The sequence below is a fragment of the Coregonus clupeaformis genome, chromosome 23 (genome assembly GCF_020615455.1).
Source record: "Coregonus clupeaformis isolate EN_2021a chromosome 23, ASM2061545v1, whole genome shotgun sequence".
Classification (NCBI taxonomy): domain Eukaryota; kingdom Metazoa; phylum Chordata; class Actinopteri; order Salmoniformes; family Salmonidae; genus Coregonus; species Coregonus clupeaformis.
The window spans coordinates 44481541-44509205 of record NC_059214.1 but is presented as its reverse complement, the minus strand read 5'-3'; the positions used below and the strand labels follow the sequence as shown (position 1 = coordinate 44509205).

The 27665-nt window shown below is 47.8% G+C and overlaps 1 protein-coding gene across 1 annotated transcript in view; it reads right to left on the bottom strand.

The window, feature by feature from the left end:
- LOC121536522 (interleukin-1 receptor accessory protein-like 1) overlaps window positions 1-27665 on the bottom strand; it is a 401955-nt gene that overhangs the window by 18130 nt on the left and 356160 nt on the right. The window contains exon 7 of the mRNA XM_041843855.2: window positions 5473-5608. Within this exon, the coding sequence (XP_041699789.2) occupies window positions 5473-5608 (136 nt within the window). The remainder of the gene's footprint in view (window positions 1-5472; window positions 5609-27665) is intronic.

Below are 27665 nucleotides of genomic sequence, written 5' to 3'. Positions count from 1 at the left end.
GCTCTTTGTGTGCACACAGCAGCACATACAGTAAATATAGTTTGTTAGAGAGCTTTGTAGTCGGTATTTGAGAATGCATCGTGGGCTTTGTAGGACATGATTGAGACTGCATAATGGGATTTGTAGTTAAAACGAATGCCCTCTGAGAGGAAAGGGTGTGTGTGTTGGGGCGGGGGGGGGTTGACAGTTCTCTGGGGAGAGACAGGATCCGTTTCCATAATAAAAACAGATCGCCACACCACTCAGCGGTCGCTAGGCACAGGTCTCCCACGACGACACTTTGAACCCATCCCGTGTTCAAGAAGTAATGCTGATCTTTGGTCAGTTTACGTTGAATATACTAAATACATACTTATATCTAGTGAGCTAGAATTTTAAGTCTATGTTTAATTAACATTTCTGCTACTTCATTTAAGATAATTCTTATATCACCTGACCCCTCTCTCTGGTAGCCTGATTCTGGATCTAGCTGTCTTGTGTGTGACAATGACCATGGGAGCTGGCAAGACAGCACAAACAGACCTGGATCCAGGCTAGCTCTCTGGAGCACAAACAGACCTGGGACCAGGCTAACTCTCTGGAGCACAAACAGACCTGGGACCAGGCTAGTTCTCTGGAGTAAAATCTCTTCCTGAACAAAATGCACTGTTCTTCCATCAGCTCCTCACTTCCTCATTAGTAAAGCCAGTGAATGCTGTGTCTGCTCATTTAACTGATCAATTACAAACGTATTCATTTCCTTTACTTCATCCAACGCCCACCTGCGAATCCGGTGTGAACCAAACTAAACCAGCTCAATACACCATCGATAATTCTGAGGCAGATTGGTTTGGCTAATTTATTAATCTCACGAACATACACACACACACACACACACACACACACACACACACACACACACACACACACACACACACACACACACACACCGTCCCCGTGCTAATGCCTAACCATGCATGCAATGAAAACAACAATAGCCCTGTCGCCATCTGCGACGCAAATGATAATTTATGGGCCTGCGTTTTCATAGGAATGGAACTAGTCGGAATCAATAGGTTGGGTTCTTTAAATATGGGTTTACTGGGTTCCCTGGGCTGAAGTTCAGGCCAGGAGAGTGTGGGAGGGAGGCTAAACTTTGGAAACACGTCCACGTCCCTGTAGCAGTGGAATGGAAGATACTTTGGCTGCATGGCTTAAACATACAGTACATGATTACATGTTTCAATTGTACATTTATTTTGTCATGTTTACAAGTTGCTAACCATTTGTTAGGTTACTCTCTCTCTCTCTCTCTCTCTCTCTCTCTCTCTCTCTCTTGTTGAACTTTTTCCCAAATCCTAACCCTTTCTAACTTTTAAACCTCTCCATCTCCATCTCCTATTTTCTCTACATCTTCTCGTTCACCCTCTCCTCCTACCCCTCCCTTGGCTCTCTCTCTCTCTTTCTGTCTGATAGTAATGAGTGTGTCCGTTCCATTAAGGGTGTGTATAGTGATCAGGGGAGTAAAGCCTGGGCTGTGAGAGGATCAGAGTAGGCCTGGGGTAAAGGCAGTGTGGACAATAAAGAATACATGATCAAATACATTATTGATCCACAGCATGAAATATCTGGCTGCATTATTAAACAGATATAGCCCTTCAGCTGAAGAGAAAGATAATCCTAGAGAGAGAGGGGGATGGAGGGAGAGAGAGAGAGGGGAGAGAGAGAGAGAGAGAAAGATTGCAAACCTTAAAACTGAGCTCTGTACCTGACTCTACCCACAAAACAAAATCACAAGCCCTCCCTCCCTCCCTCCCTCCCTCCCTCCCTCCCTCCCTCCACCCCTCCCTCCCCTAGTCCATCTGCATTCCTCTATGTTCAGTGAGGGAGAGAGTAGTGAGGGAGAGCGTAGTGAGGGTAGTGAGGGTAGTAATGGAGAGGGTAGAGTGGGTAGTGAGGGAGAGGGTAGTGAGGGAGAGGGTGGTGAGTGTAGTGAGGGGGAGGGTAAAGAGGGTAGTGAGGGAGAGGGTAGAGAGGGTGGTGAGGGAGAGGGTAGAGAGGGTAGTGAGGGAGAGGGTAGAGAGGGTAGTGAGGAAGAGGGTAGTGAGTGTAGTGAGGGAGACGGGTAGTGAGTGTAGTGAGGGGGAGGGTAGAGAGGGTAGTGAGGGAGAGGGTAGAGAGGGTGGTGAGGGAGAGGGTAGAGAGGGTAGTGAGGGCGAGGGTAGAGAGGGTAGTGAGGAAGAGGGTAGAGAGGGTAGTGAGGGAGAGGGTAGAGAGGGTGGAGAGGGTAGAGAGGGTAGTGAGGGAAAGGGTAGAGAGGGTGGAGAGGGTAGAGAGGGTAGTGAGGGAGAGGGTAGAGAGGGTAGTGAGGGAGAGGGTAGAGAGGGTAGTGAGGGAGAGGGTAGTGAGTGTAGTGAGGGAGAGGGTAGTGAGTGTAGTGAGGGAGAGGGTGGTGAGGGTAGTGAGGGAGAGGATAGAGAGGGTAGTGAGGAAGAGGGTAGAGAGGGTAGTGAGGGAGTGGGTAGAGAGGGTGGAGAGGGTAGAGAGGGTAGTGAGGGAGAGGGTGGTGAGGGTAGTGAGGGAGAGGATAGAGAGGGTAGTGAGGAAGAGGGTAGAGAGGGTGGTGAGGGAGAGGGTAGAGAGGGTGGAGAGGGTAGAGAGGGTGGTGAGGGAGAGGGTAGAGAGGGTAGTGAGGGAGAGGGTAGAGGGGGTAGTGAGGAAGAGGGTAGTGAGTGTAGTGAGGGAGAGGGTAGTGAGTGTAGTGAGGGGGAGGGTAGAGAGGGTAGTGAGGGAGAGGGTAGAGAGGGTGGTGAGGGAGAGGGTAGAGAGGGTAGTGAGGGAGAGGGTAGAGAGGGTAGTGAGGAAGAGGGTAGAGAGGGTAGTGAGGGAGAGGGTAGAGAGGGTGGAGAGGGTAGAGAGGGTAGTGAGGGAAAGGGTAGAGAGGGTGGAGAGGGTAGAGAGGGTAGTGAGGGAGAGGGTAGAGAGGGTAGTGAGGGATAGGGTAGAGAGGGTAGTGAGGGAGAGGGTAGTGAGTGTAGTGAGGGAGAGGGTAGTGATTGTAGTGAGGGAGAGGGTGGTGAGGGTAGTGAGGGAGAGGATAGAGAGGGTAGTGAGGAAGAGGGTAGAGAGGGTAGTGAGGGAGAGGGTAGAGAGGGTGGAGAGTATAGAGGGTAGTGAGGGAAAGGGTAGAGAGGGTGGAGAGGGTAGAGAGGGTAGTGAGAGAGAGGGTAGAGAGGGTAGTGAGGGAGAGGGTAGAGAGGGTAGTGAGGGAGAGGGTAGTGAGTGTAGTGAGTGTAGTGAGTGTAGTGAGGGAGGGAGAGGGTGGTGAGGGTAGTGAGGGAGAGGGTAGAGAGGGTAGTGAGGGAGAGGGTAGTGAGTGTAGTGAGGGAGAGGGTGGTGAGGGTAGTGAGGGAGAGGGTAGTGAGGGTTGTGAGGGAGAGGGTGGTGAGGGTAGTGAGGGAGAGGGTAGTGAGGGTAGCGGGTAGCGATAGCGACGGCGAAGCACGGTGAGAAATGGTGGTTGTTAACTATCTGACAGGGCCGTCTCCCCAGATGCAGTCTCTCCACACACAGCGCTCCGCGCCTAATGGGAAATGCACACAGACCAGCCAATGGACTCGTTTAAATATGTTACAGTACTGGGAGGGAGAGAGACACGGAAATTGATTTGTTTTAAGTGTGTTGCTACAGCGAAGAGAGAGAGAGAGAGAGAGAGAGAGAGGGTATATAAGGTGGATTCATTTGAATTTGTTGGAGGGTGGAGGAATGGACTCATTTGAATGTGCAGCATTGAGAAAGAGACACAGATATGGGTTTGTTTTAAGTATGTTATAGCATAGAGAGAGAGGGAGAGGGATAGAGAGAGAGAAAGAGAGGCAGTGGGGGAGAGAGGAAGAGCGGAAATGGACTGTCTTAACTAGATATGTTACAATATAGAGATAGACATGGGAAATGGGCTTGTTTAAATGCATGACATCATAAAGAGAACAGGCAGAAATGTTCTTGTTTTGAATGTTTCAACGTGAGCCCAGAGAGGGAGAGAGAGATAGTGTTCAGTGGACTCAGTAGGGTTTGAGTGTGAAACAGAGATGAGAGCTTGAAGGAACACAGCCGTATGAACTGCTAGACAAAAGCAAACAGACAGACAGATGTACAGACAGACGTACAGACACTAGATAGACTTTTGTGTGCTAAAGAGGCCTGATGATGAAAGCGCAGTGATAGTAGGAGCAACAGAACAGACTGTGTTTGCCTGCCTGCCTGCCTACCTGCCTTCCTGCCTGCCTGGGCTTGCAAAGGGACTACTTAGCAGCTAGATATGACAGTTTAGAGAATAGCTCCAGAGGCGTGTCCAGGGCATAACATTTTAAAACTTAATCATTGCAAGGTGGATTTTCTCAATATAATTATGATGGTTCAACACATGAAATGCTTCAGCTGAGATTTGGTACATTTCCCTGTTCAAATCCATCATAAATCATTCCAAAAGTCTTGTTACAGTGGTTGCATTCAAGGTAAGGATTTTAGGGTATTAGTATACAGCAGTAAATTCACTTGAAAGTGCCACCCAAAGTGCGAATTATACCGTGACATTCAGGGGTCTCTAAAAATGTTTTATGGGCTTTATAGTAAAGACATGTAATTTAACTGTCAAAATGTATTCTCTTTTAATGTGTCATGAACACAACCAGTCATGACGTTTTCATCTGATTGTCAAACAAATCACTTCAAAAAGCAGGTTAAGTAGGTTACCTGCGCACGTTCGTCTTCTCCAAAATAAATCTAGCATCCGAACAGTGCACTGTGCACCCATCATTTGAATGGAAAGGGACATCTATTACAAACACCATAAGTGTACACTGTACGGTGTATTCATGGATGCCAAGGGAAGCCAGGCTTCCCCCAAAATTGTAATAATAAAAAAAGATACATTATTTCTCATTCATGTTTATCTGTGTTTCATAATTTTCCTCAAATTCGCAAGAGGCTGAATCTATTTCACCAGAGAAAGCATCCGAGCGAGGCAAACAGCGCCACTCTGTCTTAGTATCTGTAGTCCATGTATGTGATGCTGTCTGGCCAAAAATAATGTCTCCGGTGAGTGATAAGTCTTGCTGTCGGCGCGTCTTGGTCAAAATGATAAATATATTCAGAGACGACCTATCAGATCTCAGAATTCCTGGGGGGGTCACTTGGGTGGCCAATCAGATTTCAGGGGGGCTGTGGCCCCCCTGGGCCACACACTGAATAGCTCATCAAAGGCTTTGCACTTAAAGTATTACATCATAGTATGGTCTAGTACAGTATCCAATGGTGTTGTACTGTGTTTAGTTTGTATAGTCTACAGGATCCATATTTAATATTGACCACAATTCCATAGTTACAATGTATTCATCCTAATCGTATCAGAGTGACTTACAACAATATTATTACATATTAAGCCATATGGTTACTACATTAGAAGTGAGGGAGTAAAACAACCACGTGTCTCACTTGATTTCGCTCTCTTCGACTCTCTCCTCATCCAGGTCCTCGATGAACTTCTCTCCCTTCATCCAGTAGATGAGAGGACTGACCGCTGACCCGCTGTAGCCGAAGAACGCTCTGCACGTCAGGTTCAGGGCACTTTCTGTGGAGACAGGAAATGACACACCGTTATTCTTCTCATTCCTTCAACACAGACATTAATAGTCTGCTGTACGTAGAGAAATAGTTTTGTACACTGGTTAGCAGTAGAGAGACAGCTAACTGGCACATTTGGTTGCCTTGGGGTCGTATTGGGAATGGGATGACAACATCAACACTTCAAGTCATATCTATGGCTATATATGGCTAGTGACATGCATGCATGCACGCACGCACGCACCTCCAGGGGAAGAGTATGCGTCAGATTACTAAAGGGTGTTCAGATGGAATGTTCTGACACTTTCCGCCCCTTCCACACACACACCTTCACCAAACCCCTGAGGTTTGTAACACAGCTAAAACTAGACACCCAAGACCTTACCTCGACATTTCACTGTGTGCAAATAGTACAAAGTCACCTAACAAACACTCACTAACATACTGGTACAGTCCCTCTTGGTGCTGCTACCTTTCACATAGGAACAAAGAGATTACATTATTTTTCAATCATCGCTGCAACACCCCAACAGGCTCAGGAGAGGCAAAGGTGGAGTCATGCGTCCTCCGAAACATGACCCGCATAACCGCGCTCCTTAACCCAGAAGCCAGCCGCACCAATGTGTCAGAGGAAACACCATTCAACTGGCGACCGGGGTCAGCCTGCAGGCACCCGGCCCACCACAAGGAGTCACGATGAGCCAAGTAAAGCCCCCGCAGCCAAACCCTCCCCTAACTCGGACAACACTGGGCCAATTGTGCGCCGTCCTATGGGACTCCCAGCCACGGCCGATTGTGGTACAGCCCAGGAATGAACCCGGGTCTGTAGTAACGCCTCTAGCACTGTGATGCAGTGCCTTAGACCGCTGCGCCACCCAAAGAGATTACATTCTGATGAAATCTTGAGCATTTTGTTCATCACATCTCTGTATTGTAAATCTTTACATGAACAGAAGACACACACTGGCAGTCCAATAAATACCAGTCCCACACAGCACAAGGGGGCACTAAAGAGCTTCCAAACACTCAATGTCACCATCTAGGTGTAGAGAACGGGAGAGTGTCGGTATGGGGTTTGACATAACTGTTATGTGCGTAAACAGCACCTGAGATAGAAAACCTCAGGTCAGTATTCTTCTATTGTTGGTTCTAGTTCAGGTCCTGTGTGTTCAAACACATCATCATCCAATCTGCTTACTACTCCAGACAACAGGGAAAAACCACACTTCAAAGAGAAAACAAAACGTCTCCGATCTATTTCTATCATTGTCTCCAAACAATCACCATTGTCTGTGATGCTGTAGAACCCAACTCTGGACCTCGAAGCCAGTTCCACTGTGTTTTTTCATCATTCCCCTCTAATCATTTTACATTTACGTAATTTAGCAGACACTCTTATCCAGAGCCACTTACAGTAGTGAATGCATACATTTTCGTACTTTTTCGTACTGGTCCCCTGTGGCAATCGAACCCACAACCCTGGTGTTGGAAGCGCCATGCTCAACCAACTGAGCCACGCGGGACCTAATCAGGGACTCATTTATATCTGGGACACCAGGTAGGTGCAATTAATTATCAGGTTGAACAGAAAAGCAGCAGGCTCCGGATCTCGTACGGTGAGAGTTGAGGTGTAGAATGTCTGTATATAGACACAGAGAAATTCCAAATCAAACAGCTGCTTCCTAAATAATAGAAAACACTAGGAGAAACCCCATGCCTATCATGTGTGCACCACTGACTACACACTGCACAGTGCATACTTAATTCATACTGCAGGGCTGAGAGCTCAGAGAAGCTTTTTTAATTAAATGCATGGAGCTCTCTCTCTCTCTCTCTCTCTCTCTCTCTCTCTCTCTCTCTCTCTCTCTCTCTCTCTCTCTCTCTCTCTCTCTCTCTCTCTCTCTCTCTCTCTCTCTCTCTCTCTCTCTCTCTCTCTCTCTCTCTCTCTCTCTCTCTCTCTCTCTCTCTCTTACAGCAGCATGGCCATCCTCCTGCATTATCTGAACACTATTTTACTAGTACTGTTATATTGTCTATGGTTACAGCAGCATGGCCATCCTCCTGCATTATCTGATGGCAGTGGCAATGTCCAGAGACTAACACCAGAGAACGCTAACAGGGCCATACGCAAACTTCATCACCTTCAAAACCCCCACACATTGTTGGTCAAGGTCATCGATGAAGTTGGGGAACCGATCTGTTTCTGTGTGTGTGTGTGTGTGTGTGCGTGCTCCATGCCGGTGTTTTAAACCAGAGATCAGTTTCAATCAGGTAATTTCATGCCTCCATCCGTTCTGTGCTCCTGTAGGAAGTCTCCGCTGAGCTCCGGGGGAATCGCAGGAAATTGTCAGCAGCACCCTGCTGTGTCCTCCCTAATCCAGCCGTCACACCCCCCTCTCCCTTCCCCTGGTTCCCACCCCCCTCTCCCTTCCCCTGGTTCCCACCCCCCTCTCCCTTCCCCTGGTTCCCACCCCCCTCTCCCTTCCCCTGGTTCCCACCCCCCTCTCCCTTCCCCTGGTTCCCACCCACCCTCTGTGCGTGCGTGCGTGTGTGTGTGTGTGTAAGGTGGACACATAGAGAGAAGCAGCCTGATAACAGTCCCCAGAAACAGTGAGCCTCTCTCTCCTCAGCTCTCTCTCTTTTATCACTGCATAACAGAAAATAAGAAAACAGCACACGAATACTTTGCTATGACACTATGGGGAAAGTACATGACCCAAAGCTGTCTGTAGGACTCATCATGAGGGGCCGCAGTTGCTCGCAGGTCTGACCCACCTAACCACGCTCCTTAAACCAGAAGCCAGCCACACCAATGTGTCGGAGGAAACACCATTCAACATGGCGACCGGGGTCAGCCTGCAGGCACCCGGCCCACCACAAGGAGTCACAATGAGCCAAGTAAAGCCCCCCCAGCCAAACCCTCCCCTAACTCGGACAACTTGTGCGCCGTCCTATGGGACTCCCAGCAACGGCCGATTGTGGTACAGCCCAGGAATGAACCCGGGTCTGTAGTAACGCCTCTAGCACTGTGATGCAGTTCCTTAGACCGCTGCGCCACTCGGGAGGCCAAAGAGATTACGTTCTGATGAAATCTTGAGCATTTTGTTCATCACATCTCTGTATTGTAAATCTTTATATGAACAGGACACACACTGACGGACCAATAAATACCAGTCCCACACACCACAAGGGGGCACTGAAGAGCTTCCAAACACTCAACGCCACCATCTGGGTGTGGAGAACGGGAAAGTGTCAGTATGGGGTTTGACATAACTGTTATTTGCGTAAACAGCACCTGAGATAGAAAACCTCAGGTCAGTATTCTTCTATTGTTGGTTCTAGTTCAGTTGCTCGCGGGTCTGCGTACCCACATCCGTACCCCCCTCCCCCCTCCCTATTGCGAGCAAAACATTTTAGTGGCCCCCCTCGACAGTGGAGAGACATTTTTTTACATTTTAGATTTCCATTTTGTGCAATTCTACACATTTTGCCATGGGGTGTAGAGAAAATGTTGCTGTTTTAAAGCAAGTTTGCTGCAATTCTATACATTTTGCCATGGGGCAGAGAGACGATTTAGTAATTTTATAACTAATTTAATGCAATTCTACACATTTTGCCATAGGGTGTAGAGAAATGTTTGCAGTTTTTAATATAATATCTGAGTGAAACTGACTAACAAAATCACCGGCTGATTATTCGACCATGAAAACAAGTTTAGATGGTTGGCCGGTAAACTAATTTAGCAATCTAAAAAATGTTAGCTCATGTCAGCAATTTTTTGGGGGATTGCTAAATTGGCTGACTAACTATCAGTGACTGACATAACAAGTGACTGACATAGCAAAAATATTAACGCAACATGCAACAATTATTGAGTTACAGTTCATATAAGGAAGTCAGTCAACTGAAATAAATTCATTAGGGCCCTAATCTATGGATTTCACATGACTGGGAAGATATATTGATATGCATCTGTTGGTTACAGATACCTTAAAAACATCAGAAAACCAGTCAGTATCTGGTGTGACCACCATTTGTCTCATGCAGCGTGACACATCTCCTTCACATAGAGTTGATTGGGATGTTGATTGTGGCCTGTGGAATGTTGTCCCACTCATCTTCAATGGCTGTGCGAAGTTACTGGATATTGGTTGAAACTGGAACACGCTGTCGTACACGTCGATCCAGAGCATCCCAAACATGCTCAATGGGTGAATGTCTGGTGAGTATGCAGGCCATGGAAGAACTTGGCCATTTTCAGCTTCCAGGAATTGTGTACAGATCCTTGCGACCTGGGGCCGTGCATTATCATGCTGAAACCTGAGGTGATGGCAGTGGATGAATGGCACGACAATGGGCCTCAGGATATCGTCACAGTATCTCTGTGCATTCAAATTGCCATTGATAAAATGCAATTGTGTCCCGCAGGTGAAGAAGCAGGAGGTGGAGGTCCTGGGCTGGCATGGTTACACGTGGTTTGCAGTTGTGAGGCCGGTTGGACGTCATGCCAAATGTTCTAAAACGACATTGGAGGCGGTGTATGGTAGAGAAATGAACATTCAATTATCTGGCAACAGCTCTGTTGGACATTTCTGCAGTCATTCTGCCAATTGCTATCTCCATCAAAACTCAAGACATCTGTGGCATTGTGTTGTGTGACAAAACTGCACATTTTAGAGTGGCCTTTTATTGTCCCCAGCACAAGGTGCACCTGTGTAATGATCATGCTGTTTAATCAGCTTCTTGATATACCACACCTGTCAGGTGGATGGATTATCTTGGCAAAAGAGAAATGCTCACTAACAGAGATGTAAACAAATTTATGCACAACATTTGAGAGAAAGCGTTTTGTGCGTATGGAAAGTTTCTGGGATCTTTTATTTCAGCTCATGTTGTGTTAATATTTTTGTTCAGTATATATATATATATAACAAAGGTGAGTTTTTCTCTCTCTGCGCTTTTTCTAGGCCCAATGTGTAACGATCCCGGCAGTCTGAGTCGGGTCCTGTCTGTGGACTAGTTTTTATGTTCGTTATCTCCAGTTTCCCGAGGGTTCTGGAACGCTCCGGGGAGCTCTCTTGATTTCCGCACCTGCATCCCATCAGCAATCTGCACACCTGGTCCTGATCATCACCCTTCTTAGGCTCTGGCCTAACATCCATTCCCTGCCGGATCGTTAGCCATGAACAGTAGGTTTACCAGAGTATCAGTCTTAGAGCCTAGCGTTAGTTTTGTTGTTTTTGCACCTTGTTGGTTTGTTGCTTACTTACCCCCGTTTTGTTCCATCTGCAGTCACCCGTCCGGAACCTTCATCCAACCTCTGCCTGGTGGTCGGCGGCTGCCGGCTCAGGATGGGATCAACCACTGCACCCCCAACAACTAATCAACGCCGCCCGCTCTGTTCCCTGGATTATTCAGCATCACTCTTGAATTTGTAAATAAACACTCACCTTCGTTTCAACTTACCTTGTCCTGGTCTGCTTCTGGGTTCTGGCTTAGCAACTCGTGACAGAACGATCCGGCCAGTAATGAACCCAGCGGACCTGGACTCTGTTCGCCATGCCATTACCCAGCAGGAGAAGATGTTGGGCCATCATAGCACGGTACTACAGGAGATCGCGTTGTCAGTTCGGAACCTTTCTACCGGTCTGACGGAGGTCCAGAACCAACGCAAGTGTCCGGTGGAGGATCCACTACCGGTTTCACCCATGTCGCCTGCCCTTCTGAAGCCGTGTCCTTCCGTGAGCCCAAGGTTCCGGCGCCGGATAAATATGAGGGGAGCTGGGAAGATGCCGTTCCTTCCTTATGCAGTGTGGATTAGTGTTCGATCTACAGCCCTACTCTTATGCCACAGACAAGGCTAGGATAGCCTTTGTGATTGAGTTGCTGCGTGGTCGAGCGCTGGAGTGGGCTTCAGCCGTTTGGGAACGACAGGATCCCTGCATGGCTTCATACCAGGGGTTCACGGCCGAGATGAGGAAGCTCTTGACCATTCCGTCCGAGGGGGGGACGCAGCTAGGCGCCTGTTTTCGCTTCGCCAAGGAACTGCAGCGTGGCCGACTTCGTGATCGAGTTCAAGACGTTGGCTGTGGAGAGTGGGTGGAATGAGGAGGCTCTGCAAGCGGCCTTTTACCAGGGTCTCTCGGAGCAGCTCAGGGATGAGTTGATCTCTCCTATCCGGAGCCTAGTGACCTGGACAGCTTGGTAGCCTTGTCTATTCGGGTGGATAATCGAGTCCGAGAGCGAAGGAGGGAGAAGCAATGGGTTCCGTCCAACCGATCAGCTTCTCAGGTTCCAGTCGGGTCGTCAAACTGCGCGGCTCGCTAAAGTTGGGAGGACTTTTAGCGAGCCAGTTTCGACTTCTCTCAATACCTCTGTCAGACCCGTTTCCCGGCTACCCTTATGAACAGGAATCAGAGCTTAGCGATTAACGCTTTTATCGATTCAGGTGCCGATGGAAGCTTTCTAGATGCCGAGTTGGTGGAACAGCTGGGGCTTTCCAAGGAGCAATTGCCGGAAGCCATTGAAGCTACCACTCTGGACGGCAGTAGTCTGGCACGTATCACGATGAGGACTGAACCGGTTAAGATGCGGTTGTCGGGGAATCATTCTGAGATGATTTCATTCTTCATTCTGCCGTCTTCCCATGTTCCTCTGGTCCTTGGATACCCCTGGCTGAAGGAACACAATCCCACGTTCGATTGGGTGGCGGGCAAGAGTATACGAGTTGGAGCCTTGATTGTCATGCTAACTGTCTCAAGACTGCCTGCCCCCATTCGGTTCCCAGTCAGGTGATTGAGGCTAAACCCCCCAGATTTGTCCCTGGTTCCCGAGACATATCTGCGATTTGGGGAAGTTTTCAGTAAGCAGAAGGCTCTGTCACTCCCTCCCCCACCGACCATATGATTGTGCCATCAACCTGTTCCCTGGAGCTGTCTACCCCCAAGGGAAGGTTATTCAGTATCTCCCGACCTGAGCGTGAGGCTTTGGAGACCTACATCAAGGAGTCCCTAGCTGCTGGTCTCGTTCGTCCCTCGTCATCACCCCCTGGGGGCAGGATTCTTCTTTGTGGGTAAGAAGGATGGCTCTCTTCGACCGTGTATTGATTATCGGGGGTTGAATGACATCACGGTCAAGAACAAGTATCCCCTGCCCTTGATGAGTTCTGCCTTCGACTCCTTACAGGGTGCTCGGTGTTCACCAAGCTAGACCCTACGCAATGCGTATCACATGGTCCCGGATCAGAGAGGGGGACGAGTGGTTGTTCGGGTTTCAATACACCCGATGGGTCGCTTCGAGTATCAGGTGATGCCGTTTGGACTGACCAATGCTCCAGCGGTATTCCAGAGTATGGTGAACGGCGTCCTGAGAGATATGATCGGTCTCTTTGTGTTTTGTTTACCTGGATGACATTCTGATCTTCTCGAAGGAACCTTCCGACCACGTCCAGCATGTCCGGCAGGTTCTGCAGCGATTGTTGGAGAATCGCCTGTTCGTGAAGGCCGAGAAGTGCGAGTTTCACGCCCACCGACATCCTTTCTCGGGTACATCATCTCCAGGGGAGAGATTAGGATGGACCAGGAGAAGGTTAGAGTGGTTCTGGAATGGGCCCAGCCCGGTGCGAGATTGCAGCTCCAGAGATTTTTGGGGTTTTGCGAATTTCTACCGCAGATTCATCCGGGATTACAGCCGTGTGGCCGCTCCGTTAACTGCCTTGACTTCCAGTATCAGGACCTTCAAGTGGAATCCGGAGGCGGATCGGCGTTTCTGGATTTGAAGGCGATTCACCAACGCACCGATTCTCTCTCAACCGGACCACGGCCCGTCAGTTACGTCGTTGAAGTGGGCGCGTCTGATGTGGGAGTTGGCGCCATCCTGTCGCAGCGATGCTCCACGGACAGTAAACTCCATCCCTGCGCCTACTACTCTCGTGCCTCGCCTGCGGAGAGGAATTATGTGGGTAACCGGGAGCTTCTCGCGGTGAAACTTGCCTTGGAGGAGTGGCGCCGCACTGGTTGGAGGGGGCGGAGCAACCGTTTATTGTCTGGACTGACCACAGGAATCTTGCTTACGTGCAATCGCTAAACGTCTCAACTCCCGTCAGGCCAGGTGGGCGTTGTTTTTCGGACGATTCAAGTTTTCCCTGACGTTCCGACCTGGATCTAAGAACGGCAAGGCGGACGCTCTTGTCCCGGATGTTCTCCAAGACGGAGAGAGTGGGTCCAAGGCCGAGACTATTCTTCCCGGAACTGCGTCGTGGGAGCAGTTATGTGGAAGATTGAGGAGGAGGTGCTGGCGGCCCTTCGACTCAGCCCGGTCCCGATAACGGTCCACCCGGTCGGTTGTTTGTGCCTGAGTCGGTTCGTCCTGCTGTCCTCAAATGGTCCCACGCCAGCAAGATGGCTTGTCACCCTGGCGTGGCTCGGACAATGGCGTTTCTTCGCAGGCGTTTTTGGTGGCCTGCCATGGCCGAGGATACTCTGGGTTATGTTGCTGCCTGTCCAGTGTGTGCGCAGAATAAGAGTACCAATCGGCCCAGCTCTGGACTACTTCACCCCCCTTCCTATTCCCCGCGACCATGGTCGCATCTGGCCCTGGACTTTGTCACTGGGTTGCCCGCTTCTGAGGGGAACACGGTCGTTCTGACTATCGTGGACAGATTCAGCAAGTTCGCCCACTTTGTGCCAATTGCCAAGCTTCCCTCTGCCTCGGAGGCGTCCGAGATCCTGGTTAGGGAGGTTTTCAGGGTCCACGGGTTGCCCAGTGATATCGTTTCCGACCGTGGCCCTCAGTTTACCTCTGCTGTCTGGAAGTCCTTCTGTTTGGCCATTGGAGCTACAGTCAGTCTCACATCTGGTTTTCACCCCCCAATCTAATGGTCAGGCGGAGAGAGCCAACCAGAAGATGGAATCCACGCTACGCTGCCTGGCCTCTTCCAACCCCACCTCCTGGGTCTCTCAGTTGCCTTGGGTTGAGTATGCCCACAATACTCTCCCTACATCTGCCACTGGGATGTCTCCCTTCCAGTGCCTGTATGGCTACCCAACCTCCCTTGTTCCCTTCTCAGGAGAAGGAGCTCTCAGTGCCTTCTGTTCAGGTCCGATTCGTCGTTGCCACCGACCTCATCGGGCCAGAAAAGCACTCCTTAGAGTTTCGGACGTATCAGCTCCAGGCGAATCGTCGCCGGATCCCCGCTCCCACCTACACCACCGGAGATAGGGTCTGGTTGGCCACCGGGATCTTCCTTTACGGACTGAGTCTAGGGTTGTTACCGAGTTCATTGGTCCGTTTGTGGTGGAGAAGGTGATCAATCCGGTGGCAGTTCGACTCAAACTCCCGAGGACGCTCAGAGTCCATCCCACCTTTCATGTCTCCTGCCTCAAGCCTGTTTTCTCAGTCCTCTGTTGCCTCCTCCGCCTCCTCCTCCTCCTCCTCGGATGATCGGAGGTGGTCCTGCCTACCGGTGCGTCGCATCATGGATTCCAGGCGGGCGGGGCCGGGGTTTCCAGTATCTCGTGGACTGGGAGGGGTATGGTCCTGAAGAGAGGAGTTGGATTCCGCGGCGACAGGTCCTAGATGCTGACCTCATCAGTGACTTCTACCGCCTCCATCCTGGCGCTCGGGAGTCCGCCCGGTGGCGTTCGATCGGAGGGGGTACTGTAACGATCCCGGCAGTCTGAGTCGGGTCCTGTCTGTGGACTAGTTTTTATGTTCGTTATCTCCAGTTTCCCGAGGGTTCTGGAACGCTCCGGGGGAGCTCTCTTGATTTCCGCACCTGCATCCCATCAGCAATCTGCACACCTGGTCCTGATCATCACCCTTCTTAGGCTCTGGCCTAACATCCATTCCCTGCCGGATCGTCCATGAACAGTAGGTTTACCAGAGTATCAGTCTTAGAGCCTAGCGTTAGTTTTGTTGTTTTTGCACCTTGTTGGTTTGTTGCTTACTTACCCCCGTTTTGTTCCATCTGCAGTCACCCGTCCGGAACCTTCATCCAACCTCTGCCTGGTGGTGCGGCTGCCGACTGGGATGGGATCAACCACTGCACCCCCAACAACTAATCAACGCCGCCCGCTCTGTTCCCTGGATTATTCAGCATCACTCTTGAATTTGTAAATAAACACTCACCTTCGTTTCAACTTACCTTGTCCTGGTCTGCTTCTGGGTTCTGGCTTAGCAACTCGTGACACAATGGCTGTTTCCTCGTCTCTTCACTCTTCACTTGTTCTCAACACCAGTTTAAATCAATAAAGCCTACTGTTCTAGAAATCTGGCATTTCTTCGGGTTCGGGCTCATTTAATTTCTGTGATGTCGGACCAGGCCTGGGCTCGGGCTTCAGCTCACCGGGCTTGGGTCGGACTGGGATCCGGCAGTGTCAAGTATGCTATAGGCTAAAGGCTTCCATGTGACAACCTGTTTGGATAATGTGCTATTACATTTTTTTGCCAATTCACTGCTGCACATGTTGTGTATTTTGTGGAATTGCATTAGTGCGACATTCAGGGAAAATGTTGTAATTTCTCAGGTCGGGAAATGTGAAGAGTGGTCCCATTCCCCGTGCTAATCCCTACCAGGTGGTAGCCGGCTAGCAGTTGAGACTAAGGTTCAGGGCATGGTACTGGGCAGAGGCCGGCTAGTTGTGACTATTTAACAGTCTGATGGCCTGGAGACTCTCGGTCCCACCTACACAGATCTGGTGTGTGGCCAATCTATTCTCTTGCATGATTGACAGCCTCCCCTCAGGCTGGTAGCTGGTCATGCCATGTGATGGAGGAGAGAATTCACATCCATCCTTTCTGTTCTTTCAATTCTCTGAGTATCCCTCTATTTCCCACAGACTGCCAATGGCAGAGTTAGCCACTAAAACACCACTACATGATCCTGATAAGTTCTTAAGAGAGGAAAGTAAGAAAGATACACAATTTATGTGTGCGTGTGTGTTCGGCAGCTGAAGTTATGTTAGGCTCTCAGAGGCTCCAGATAGATGGTACTCCAACTCTGAAAGAGAGGAGGGAATTCTCCCAATCACAGAGAAAAAACAAACCACACACACACACACACACACACACACACACAAACACAGGCACACACACTCCAAGAAAACACACCAAGCATGTAAAAGAACATTCTGTTCTCTCACACATCACACCATCAACCTGTCAGTGTCTATCAGGCTATCACTTTGTAAGGATTTCTCACCTACACACACACACACACACACACACACACACACACACACACACACACACACACACACACACACACATTCACACACACATTCACACACACAAATTCACACACACAAATTCTCATGTTTGATAGTTTCACACCTCCTGGGGGGAGCTTGTTGATTGACAGGTCGTCCATCTGAGCCTCCTACAGTGATCTCCACAGGACACCTTCACACACCTTGTTCTACATACACACACAAAAACACACACACAAACACACACTCAAGCATACAGTACACATTCTCATACTTTCTTTTTTTTATCAACATGTCGCAAGCTAGTCATTTTTTTCTAGCTTTCAAATAGCACATTCTTCTCTTCTCCTCTCCCCTGCAACTCTTCCCCGGGACATTAGTGTACAAGAGAAAGTAGTGCACAATGTTATCTGTCGATTTACCTTTTGTAAAATAATGGTTAATAAACAACTCTCTAAGGGGGGCCTTATAAAATTTGTAATTTTTCTGTTTTATATTCTCCCAAATCATTTTTTCCAGTTTTATTATTTAGGTTTTTTATTTTATTCACTCTCAAAATTAAAATTGTTCATAGAGAAACAACGAAATTGGATGTTCTGAGTCCATGTCAATGCTTAAATCGCATCAGAAGACAATTTTTTTGGTGAACCCTACCACGACAGGTACAGTCAAAGATGGTGGATAAATTAAGATAGTTCACTCAGGCCATTTACCAATGAAAAAATTGGTCCGTTCCGGTCTACTTAACTGGGTGTGTCTTCCATAGACACCAATGGCAGCTGGGTCTGGCCTACTTAGATCAATGACTTTCATTGAACCAGAAAAAAAACTGTGAGTGGGGTGTCTCACTTCCTTTTCCGTTTCTGTACAGTATGCTCTGGGTGGGGTGGGTGTAACCCCCTGGGTGGCAGGGCCAATCAAACGCCTCTTTAGTTGGTTTGGTCCAATGACTGCTCAGTGAGAGAGATACAGGAAGCAGAAGGGAACCAATCAAATCTAATCTAATTTTATTTGTCACATGCGCCGAATACAACAGGTGTAGACCTTACCGTGAAATGCTTACTTACAAGCCCTTAACCAACAATGCAGTTTAAAAAAAATAGAGTTAAGAAAATATTTACTAAATAAACTAAAGTACAAAATACTAAAAGTAACACAATAAAATAACAATAATGAGGCTAAATACAGGGGCTACCAACACTGTGCTAATATTGACATGGTAGTGCTAGGAGATGCTCTTAACCACACAGACGTACTGTAAGTGTATGCAATACAGCAATGCATACATTTCATCAATAAGGGGTGTCGGTACTGCTGTGAACCTATTGTTAGAGCTGGAATGCTGCAAATGTAGTGAACTGAACTGAGGTGATTCTCACTCTGCATTGCAGAGAAGGGGGAGAAGGGGGAGATAGGGAGAATTGGGAGGAGGTACAGTGTTAAGAGTACAGTAAGATTAAGGATTGGGGAGGGATTTTGGTTGTGCAGAGGAAGATGTGTGAGAGTGTTCGGGGAAGGGGGGGTTGAAGGTAGAACTGTGGAGTAGGCCTCTCTCTCTCTGTCTCTACCTATTTCCCTGCTCTCCCTCTCTCTTTCTCCCTGTCCCCCTCTCTGTCTTTCTCTCTCAATTCAATTTCAATTTAAGGGCTTTACTCTCTCTCTCTCCCCCTGTGCCCCTCCCTGCCCTCCCTCTCTCTCCCTCTCTCTGTCGCCCTGCCCCCCTCTCTCTCTCTGTCTCTCTCTCCATGTGCCCCTCTCTCCCTCCCTGCCCCCCCTCTCTCTGTCTCCCTGTCCCACCTCTCTCTCTCTCTTCTCTCTCTCTCTCTCTCTCTCTCTCTCTCTCTCTCTCGCTCTCTCTCTCTCTCTCTCTCTCTCTCTCTCTCTCTCTCTCTCTCTCTCTCTCTCTCTCTCTCTCTCCCATCTCTCTCTCTCTCCATGTGCCCCTCACTCCCTCCCTGCCCTCTCCCTCTCTCTCCATGTGCCCCTCTCTCCCTCCCTTCCCTCCCTCTCTCTCCCTCTCTCTCCTTGTCCCCCTCTCCCTGCCCTCCTCTCAATTCAATTAAATTCAAAGGGCTTTATTGGCATGGGAAACATAAGTGAAATATAAAATATAAAATGAACAGTAAACATTACCCTCACAAAAGTTCCAAAGGAATAGAGACATTTCAAATGTCATATTATAGCTACAGTTGAAGTTTACATACACTTAGGTTGGAGTCATTAAAACCCGTTTTTCAACCACTCCACAAATCTCTCGTTAACAAACTATAGCTTTGGCAAGTCGGTTAAGGACATCAGGGTCAGAAGTTTACATACACTAAGTTGACTGTGCCTTTAAACAGCTTGGAAAATTCCAGAAAATGATGTCATGGCTTTAGAAGCTTCTGATAAGCTAATTGACATCATTTGAGTCAATTGGAGGTTTACCTGTGGATGTATTTCAAGGCCTACCTTCAAACTCAGTGCCTATTTGCTTGATATCATGGGAAAATCAAAATAAATCAGCCAAGACCTCAGAAAAAATATTGTAGACTCCACAAGTCTGGTTCATCATTGGGAGCAATTTCCAAAAGTCTGAAGGTACCACGTTCATCTGTACGAACAATAGTACACAAGTATTAACACCATGGGACCACGCAGCCGTCATACCGCTCAGAAAGGAGACGCGTTCTGTCTCCTAGAGATGAACGTACTTTGGTGTGAAAAGTGCAAATAAATCCCAGAACAACAGCAAAGGACCTTGTGAAGATGCTGGAGGAAACAGGTACAAAAGTATCTATAGCCTCATTAAAACGAGTCCTATATCGACATAACCTGAAAGGCCGCTCAGCAAGGAAGAAGCCACTGCTCCAAAACCGCCATAAAAAATACAGACTACGGTTTGCAACTGCACATGGGGACAAAGATTGTACTTTTTGGAGAAATGTCCTCTGGTCTGATGAAACAATAATAGAACTGTTTGGCCATAATGACAATCGTTGTGTTTGGAGGAAAAAGGAGAGGCTTGCAAGCCGAATAACACCATCCCAACCGTGAAGCACGGGGGTGGCAGTATCATGCTGTGGGGGTGCTTTGCTGCAGGAGGGACTGGTGCACTTCACAAAATAGATGGCATCATGAGGAAGGAAAATTATGTGGATATATTGAAGCAACATCTCAAGACATCAGTCAGGAAGTTAAAGCTTGGTCGCAAATGGGTCTTCCAAATGGACAATGACCCCAAGCATACTTCCAAAGTTGTGGCAAAATGGCTTAAGGACAACAAAGTCAAGGTATTGGAGTGGCCGTCACAAAGCCCTGACCTCAATCCTATAGAAAATGTGTGGGCAGAATTGAAAAAGCGTGTGCGAGCAATGAGGCCTACAAACCTGACTCAGCTACACCAGCTCTGTCAGGAGGAATGGGCCAAAATTCACCCAAGTTATTGTGGGTAGCTTGTGGAAGGCTACCCAAAACATTTGCCCCTACACAGATGGTAATGCGCCGTCGCAACCTTCACTCTCTCTCTCCCGCTACTCTCTCCTCTTCCATCCTATCATCTCTTCCCTCTGCTCAATCCTTCTCCCTCCAATCTCCTGATTCTGCCTCCTCAACCCTCCTCTCCTCCCTTTCTGCATCCTTTGACTCTCTATGTCCCCTATCCTCCCGGCCGGCTCGGTCCTCCCCTCCAGCTCCGTGGCTTGATGACTCATTGCGAGCTCACAGAACAGAGCTCCGGGCAGCTGAGCGGAAATGGAAAACTAGACTCCCTGCGGACCTGGCATCTTTTCACTCCCTCCTCTCTACATTTTCTTCATCTGTTTCTGCTGCTAAGGCCACTTTCTACCACTCTAAATTCCAAGCATCTGCCTCTAACCCTAGGAAGCTCTTTTGCCACATTCTCCTCCCTGCTGAATCCTCCCCCCCCCTCCTCCTCTCTCTGTGGATAACTTCGTCAACCATTTTGAAAAGAAGGTTGACGACATCCGATCCTCGTTTGTTAAGTCAAATGACACTGCTGGTCCTGCTCACACTGCCCTACCCTATGCTTTGACTTCTTTCTCCCCTCTCTCTCCAGATAAAATCTTGCGACTTGTGACGGCAGGCCGCCCAACAACCTGCCCGCTTGACCCTATCCCCTCCTCTCTTCTCCAGACCATCTCCGGTGACCTTCTCCCTTACCTCACCTCGCTGATCAACTCATCCTTGACCGCTGGCTATGTCCCTTCAGTCTTCAAGAGAGCGAGAGTTGCACCCCTTCTCAAAAACCAACACTCGATCCCTCTGATGTCAACAACTACAGACCAGTATCCCTTCTTTCTTTTCTCTCCAAAACTATTGAGCGTGCTGTCTTTAGCCAACTCTCTTGCTATCTCTCTCAGAATGACCTTCTTGATCCAAACCAGTCAGGTTTCAAGACTGGTCATTCAACTGAGACTGCTCTTCTCTGTGTCACGGAGGCTCTCCGCACTGCTAAAGCTAACTCTCTCTCCTCTGCTCTTGTCCTTCTAGACCTGTCTGCTGCCTTTGATACTGTGAACCATCAGATCCTCCTCTCCACCCTCTCCGAGCTGGGCATCTCCGGCGCGGCTCACTCTTGGATTCGTCCCTACCTGACCGGTCGCTCCCTACCAAGTGGCGTGGCGAAAGCTGTCTCCGCACCACGTGCTCTCACCACTGGTGTCCCCCAGGGCTCAGTTCTAGGCCCTCTCCTATTCTCCCTATACACCAAGTCACTTGGCTCTGTCATATCCTCACATGGCCTCTCCTATCATTGCTACGCTGACGACACACAACTAATCTTCTCCTTTCCCCCTTCTGATAACCAGGTGGCGAATCGCATCTCTGCATGTCTGGCAGACATATCAGTATGGATGACGGATCACCACCTCAAGCTGAACCTTGGCAAGACGGAGGTGCTCTTCCTCCCGGGGAAGGACTGCCTGTTCCATGATCTCGCCATCACGGTTGACAACTCCGTTGTGTCCTCCTCCCAGAGTGTGAAGAGCCTTGGCGTGACCCTGGACAACACCCTGTCGTTCTCCGCTAACATCAAGGCGGTGACCCGATCCTGTAGGTTCATGCTCTACAACATTCGGAGAGTACGACCCTGCCTTACACAGGAAGCGGCACAGGTCCTAATCCAGGCACTTGTCATCTCCCGTCTGGATTACTGCAACTCGCTGTTGGCTGGGCTCCCTGCCTGTGCCATTAAACCCCTACAACTCATCCAGAATGCCGCAGCCCGTCTGGTGTTCAACCTTCCCAAGTTCTCTCACGTCACCCCGCTCCTCCGCACACTCCACTGGCTTCCAGTTGAAGCTCGCATCTGCTACAAGATGCGAGCCACCGGAGATGGTCTTGCCTACGGAGCTGTGAGGGGAACGGCACCTCCGTACCTTCAGGCTCTGATCAGTCCCTACACCCAAACGAGGGCATTGCGTTCAACCACCTCTGGCCTGCTGGCTCCCCTACCTCTGCGGAAGCATAGTTCCCGCTCAGCCCAGTCAAAACTGTTCGCTGCTCTGGCACCCCAATGGTGGAACAAGCTCCCTCACGATGCCAGGACAGCGGAGTCACTCACCACCTTCCGGAGACATTTGAAACCCCACCTCTTTAAGGAATACCTGGGATAGGATAAAGTAATCCTTCTACCCCCCCTTACCCCAACACAAACCCCAACCCCCACAAAAAAAAAAAAAAAACATTGTAAAGTGGTGATCCCACTGGCTATAAGGTGAATGCACCTATTTGTAAGTCGCTCTGGATAAGAGCGTCTGCTAAATGACGTAAATGTAAATGTAAATGTAAATTTGACCCAAGTTAAACAATTTAAAGGCAATGCTACCAAATACTAATTGAGTGTATGTAAACTTCTGACCCACTGGGAATATGATGAAAGAAATAAAAGCTGAAATAAATAATTCTCTCTACTATTATTCTGACATTTCACATTCTTAAAATAAAGTGGTGATCCTAACTGACCTAAAACAGGAAATTTTTACTAGGATTAAATGTCAGGAATTGTGAAAAACTGAGTTTAAATGTATTTGGCTAAGGTGTATGTAAACTTCCGACTTCAACTGTATATTCAGTGTTGTAACGATGTACAAATAGTTAAAGTACAAAAGGGAAAATAAATAAACATAAATATGGGTTGTATTTACAATGGTGTTTGTTATGTTCTTGTGGCAACAGGTCACAAATCTCACTGCTGTGATGGCACACTGTGGTATTTCACCCAATACCAACAATACCTCCCTGTTCCCCCTCTCTCCCTCTTTCTCCCCCCTCCTTCTCTCTCTATTTGAACACGATATAATATACTTTATTGTCCATTTACATGGAAATTCATTTTGTGACGTCAGCATACAAATACACAATGCAACATATTACATGCAGTACAGAAAATTGGAACGTTATTACACAAGTCACACATTTACATTTTCACCTATTCAAAGCCTCTGCGGCCTTCTGTTCAACCGTGTATCGGGCCTGCATCTGTCCTATGTCCCACTCCTCAGCAGCCTGGTGGCTGATGGAATGAAACTTGCCTCCCCCTCTCCTGAGACAAGTCCTAATTACCATTATAAGCCTGAGAGCTTTTTCACTGAGAAAGAATCCTGTAATTATTTTCTCTTTCCCACACTCTGTCGCTACCTTCTCTCCATTTGTTCTGTTGCCCTGATGATCCGACAGGGAAAATGTAAGACTTTAATTACTGGTAAAATTACCGTCTTTTGTGAACAGGTACTCCGTCGCCCTTCCTTTCATACCCCCCCCTCTCCTGCGTTAATCGTCCCCTTTTGATGACATAATAGGGGCTTTGTCCAGCGCAGCAGCGGAGAGCGGGGCCCATTATAGCACGAAAGGTATTGTGGGGGATTAGGTAGATGACGTGATGAGGTTTAGCAAGCAACAAGTGGTGCCCACCTAACACAGACCTCCATCACACCCTGTCACACTCCCAACCACGCCTACACCCCTGGTCCTATCCCACGACTATCTGACACTACCTACAATAAGAACAGAAAGACCAGTATGGGAGATGTATTTTTATTTAACTCAATTTTAACCCAACTCTCTTTTCATTTTCTCCTCGTTCTCTCTTTGCCAAATCAAAATCCCGCTTTGATATAAGACAAAAGCGAACTCCACTTCTCTACAAAGACACAGGTTCTTGTATGTCCTTAACACACTGTGTGGATGTTTGTCCCTGAAGAGACAGCATCAGAATAATGTGTTTGTGCTTCTCTATTTCTGCTCTCCAAATGAGTGTGTACTCATGGTAAACTTTCTCTCTGTCTCTCTGCCTGTCTAAAACTCTCAGACCACGGAGAGTGGATGCCCAAAGTCTTAATCGTCGAGGAGAGAAAACAACTCCAAATGACCATAAAGAGCAAATAAAGGAAGGGAGAGTGATGGAGGGAGAGAGAGAGAGAGAGAGAGAGAGAGAGAGAGAGAGAGAGAGAGAGAGAGAGAGAGAGAGAGAGAGAGAGAGAGAGAGAGAGAGAGATAGAGAGAGAGCGATAGAGAGAGAGAGCGATAGAGAGAGAGAGAGAGAGAGAGGGAGAGAGAGAGAGACAGAGAGGGAGGGAGGGAGAGAGAGAGAAGAGAGAGAGAGAAAGAGAGAGAGAGAGAGAGAGAGAGAGAGAGAGAGAGAGAGAGAGAAAGTGGTGCTGAGGGACATAGAAGGAGAGAGAGAGAGAGTGGCTGTAATTGGCTCATGTCCAGGGGGCTGGAGGCCAATTAAATAGTGTGATCTGAGCGCTTGACGAGGAATATCACTTTTACGTCCCTGAATAGGCCTGGCTGCAGGTACTGACCCACTGACCACAACGTCAGCCCAGGACACAGTATACAAGACATACAGCTAGGGTACTAATCTAATACTGTAGAACTGCTGCAACTGACCACTGAGTCAAACCAGGACATGGTATACAAGATATATAGCTACTGCATTATGGGTAATGTAATACATCATGCTACACACACAATACTATCTACTAGGCTTTTACTGACCACACAGTCAACTCAGGACAGGCACTCACCATGTTGAAAAGGACTAATGTCTCTCCTCATCCTCTTTCACCTCCCCCAAGTCATTCTCAGCTTCTCTCTTTTATCTCCCAGCACCCCCTTTTAATAATATAATATAATAATATGCCATTTAGCAGACGCTTTTATCCAAAGCGACTTACAGTCATGTGTGCATACATTTTTACGCATGGGTGGTCCCGGGGATCGAACCCACTACCCTGGCGTTACAAGCGCCGTGCTCTACCAATTGAGCTACATCTCATCTTCAACCTCATATCTCACTCTTCACCTGCAGATGAGAAACTCCTAAATCCCCTCTTCATCCCCTCTATGATCTTCCAGACATCTCTGTCCCTTTCTCTTCCCCCCTCTTCCTCTTTCCATCTCTTCCTCTGAACGCCTCCTCGCTCTCCTCCTCCATCAAATCCCTTGCTTTATCTACTTAAGCAGGAGCCAGGGGGGCAGTACAAAGACCCAGTATCTTTAAAAAATTGGATGCACTTCACCCTTCAATGTTGCAATGCAAAAATATTGCCAAAATGTATTGCTCAAGGAATTAAAAAGGTCCTACCGGATAATATTCATCATGATCAGACAGGATTCTTAAAAGGAAGATATATTGGAGACAACATTAGACAACTACTAGAAATAATTGAAAACTATGAGAATGCAGGGAAACAAGGTATAATCTTTATCGTAGATTTTGAGAAAGCCTTTGATACCGTGCAACTATAATCTGTTTAAGTGCCTGGATTTGGAGAATCTCTCACAAAATGGGTAAAAGTCATTTACAACAGTTCTTTATGTAAAATAATAAATAAAGGTTTCTTCTCTGAGAACTTTGAATTGTCAAGAGGACTAAAACAAGGTTGCCCTCTGTCACCATACTTATTTATTATGGCCATTCAATCAATCAATCAATCAATCAAATGTATTTATAAAGCCCTTTTTACATCAGCAGATGTCACAAAGTGCTATACAGAAACCCAGCCTAAAACCCCATACAGCAAGCATTGCAGATGTAGAAGTGTTACCTATACAATTTCTAATGATAACATTAAGGGGCTGAACATTTATGGATTAGCGACAAAATAATAAATGTACGTCGATGATTAAACCTTGAAGGACCTTATTGAGGACCTGGAAAATGTGTCCAGTTTCTCTGGACTAAAACCCAACTATGATAAATGTAGTATATTACGGATTGGGTTTCTAAAAGATACAAACTTTAAATTGCCATGTGGTTTCCCGATTAAATGGGTGGATGGTGAAATTGATGTGCTTGGTGTACATATTCCAGAAAGGTTGAGCAATCTTGTAACCATTAACTTTGATAGAAAACTTTGCAAAATAGATATGAGTTTTAAACCGTGAAGAGGGAAACAATTACAAAGCTTTTCCTGTTTTGGTAAAAAGCTGAAGGATGGGGCTGGAGAAATGTAACTACTCTCAAATTCATAGACAGCAACATGGAGGCAAGGACTGACCAAAAATTATAGTTTTAACCATGTTTTGAGGCTATATAATGTTTAAAATGTTTTAAAACATTGGAGTAAAACAAGCTTAAATTTAGGGTTCTGATGGGGTACGACAGTTGAACTAAGCTCATGAGGCATTTAATTGTTATATTCTTCAAGAATCAATGGGTACACATAATTAATGTGTTATATAAAATATTAGAAAAATTAGAAATATCACATTTACATAAGTATTCAGACCCTTTACTCAGTACTTTGTTGAAACACCTTTGGCAGCGATTACAGCCTTGAGTCTTCTTGGGTATGACGCTACAAGCTTGGCTCACCTGTATTTGGGGAGTTTCTCCCATTCTTCTCTGCAGATCCTCTCAAGCTCTGTCAGGTTGGAGGGAGAGCGTCGCTGCACAACTATCCAGAGATGTTAGATCGGGTTCAAGTCTGGGCTCTAGCTGGGCCACTCAAGGACATTCAGAGACTTGTCCTGAATCCACTCCTGCGTTGCCTTGGCTGTGTGCTTAGTGTCGCTGTCCTGTTGGAAGGTGAACCTTCGCCCCAGTCTGAGGTCCTGAGCGCTCTGGAGCAGGTTTTGATCAAGGATCTCTCTGTACTTTGGTCCATTCATCTTTCCCTCGATTCTGACTAGTCTCCGAGTCCCTGCCGCTGAAAAACATCCCCACAGCATGATGCTGCCACTACCATGCTTCACCGTGGGGATGGTGCCAGGTTTCCTCCAGATGTGACGCTTGGCATTCAGGCCAAAGAGTTAAATCTTGGTTTCATCAGACCAGAGAATCTTGTTTCTCATGGTCTGAGAGTCCTTTAGGTGCCTTTTGGTAAACTCCAAGCGGGCTGTCATGTGCCTTTTACTGAGGAGTGGCTTCCGTCTGGCCACTCTACCATAAAGGCCTGATTGGTGGAGTGCTGCAGAGATGGTTGTCCTTCTGGAAGTTTCTCCCGTCTCCACAGAGGAACAGTGGAGCTCTGTCAGAGTGACCATTGGGTTCTTGGTCACCTCCCTGACCAAGGCCCTTCTCCCCCGATTGCTCAGTTTGGCCAGGCGGCAACTCTAGGAAGAGTCTTGGTGGTTCCAAACTTATTCTATTTAAGAATAATGGAGGCCACTGTGTTCTTGGGGACCTTCAATGCTGCAGAAATGTTTTGGTACCCTTCCCCAGATCTGTGCCTCAACATAATCCTGTCTCAGAGCTCTACTGACAATTCCTTCAACCTCATGGCCTGTTTTTTGCTCTGACATGCACTGTCAACTGTGGGACTTTATATAGACAGGTGTGTGCCTTTCCAAATCATGTCCAATCAAGTTGTAGAAACAGCTCAAGGACGATCAATGGAAACAGGATGC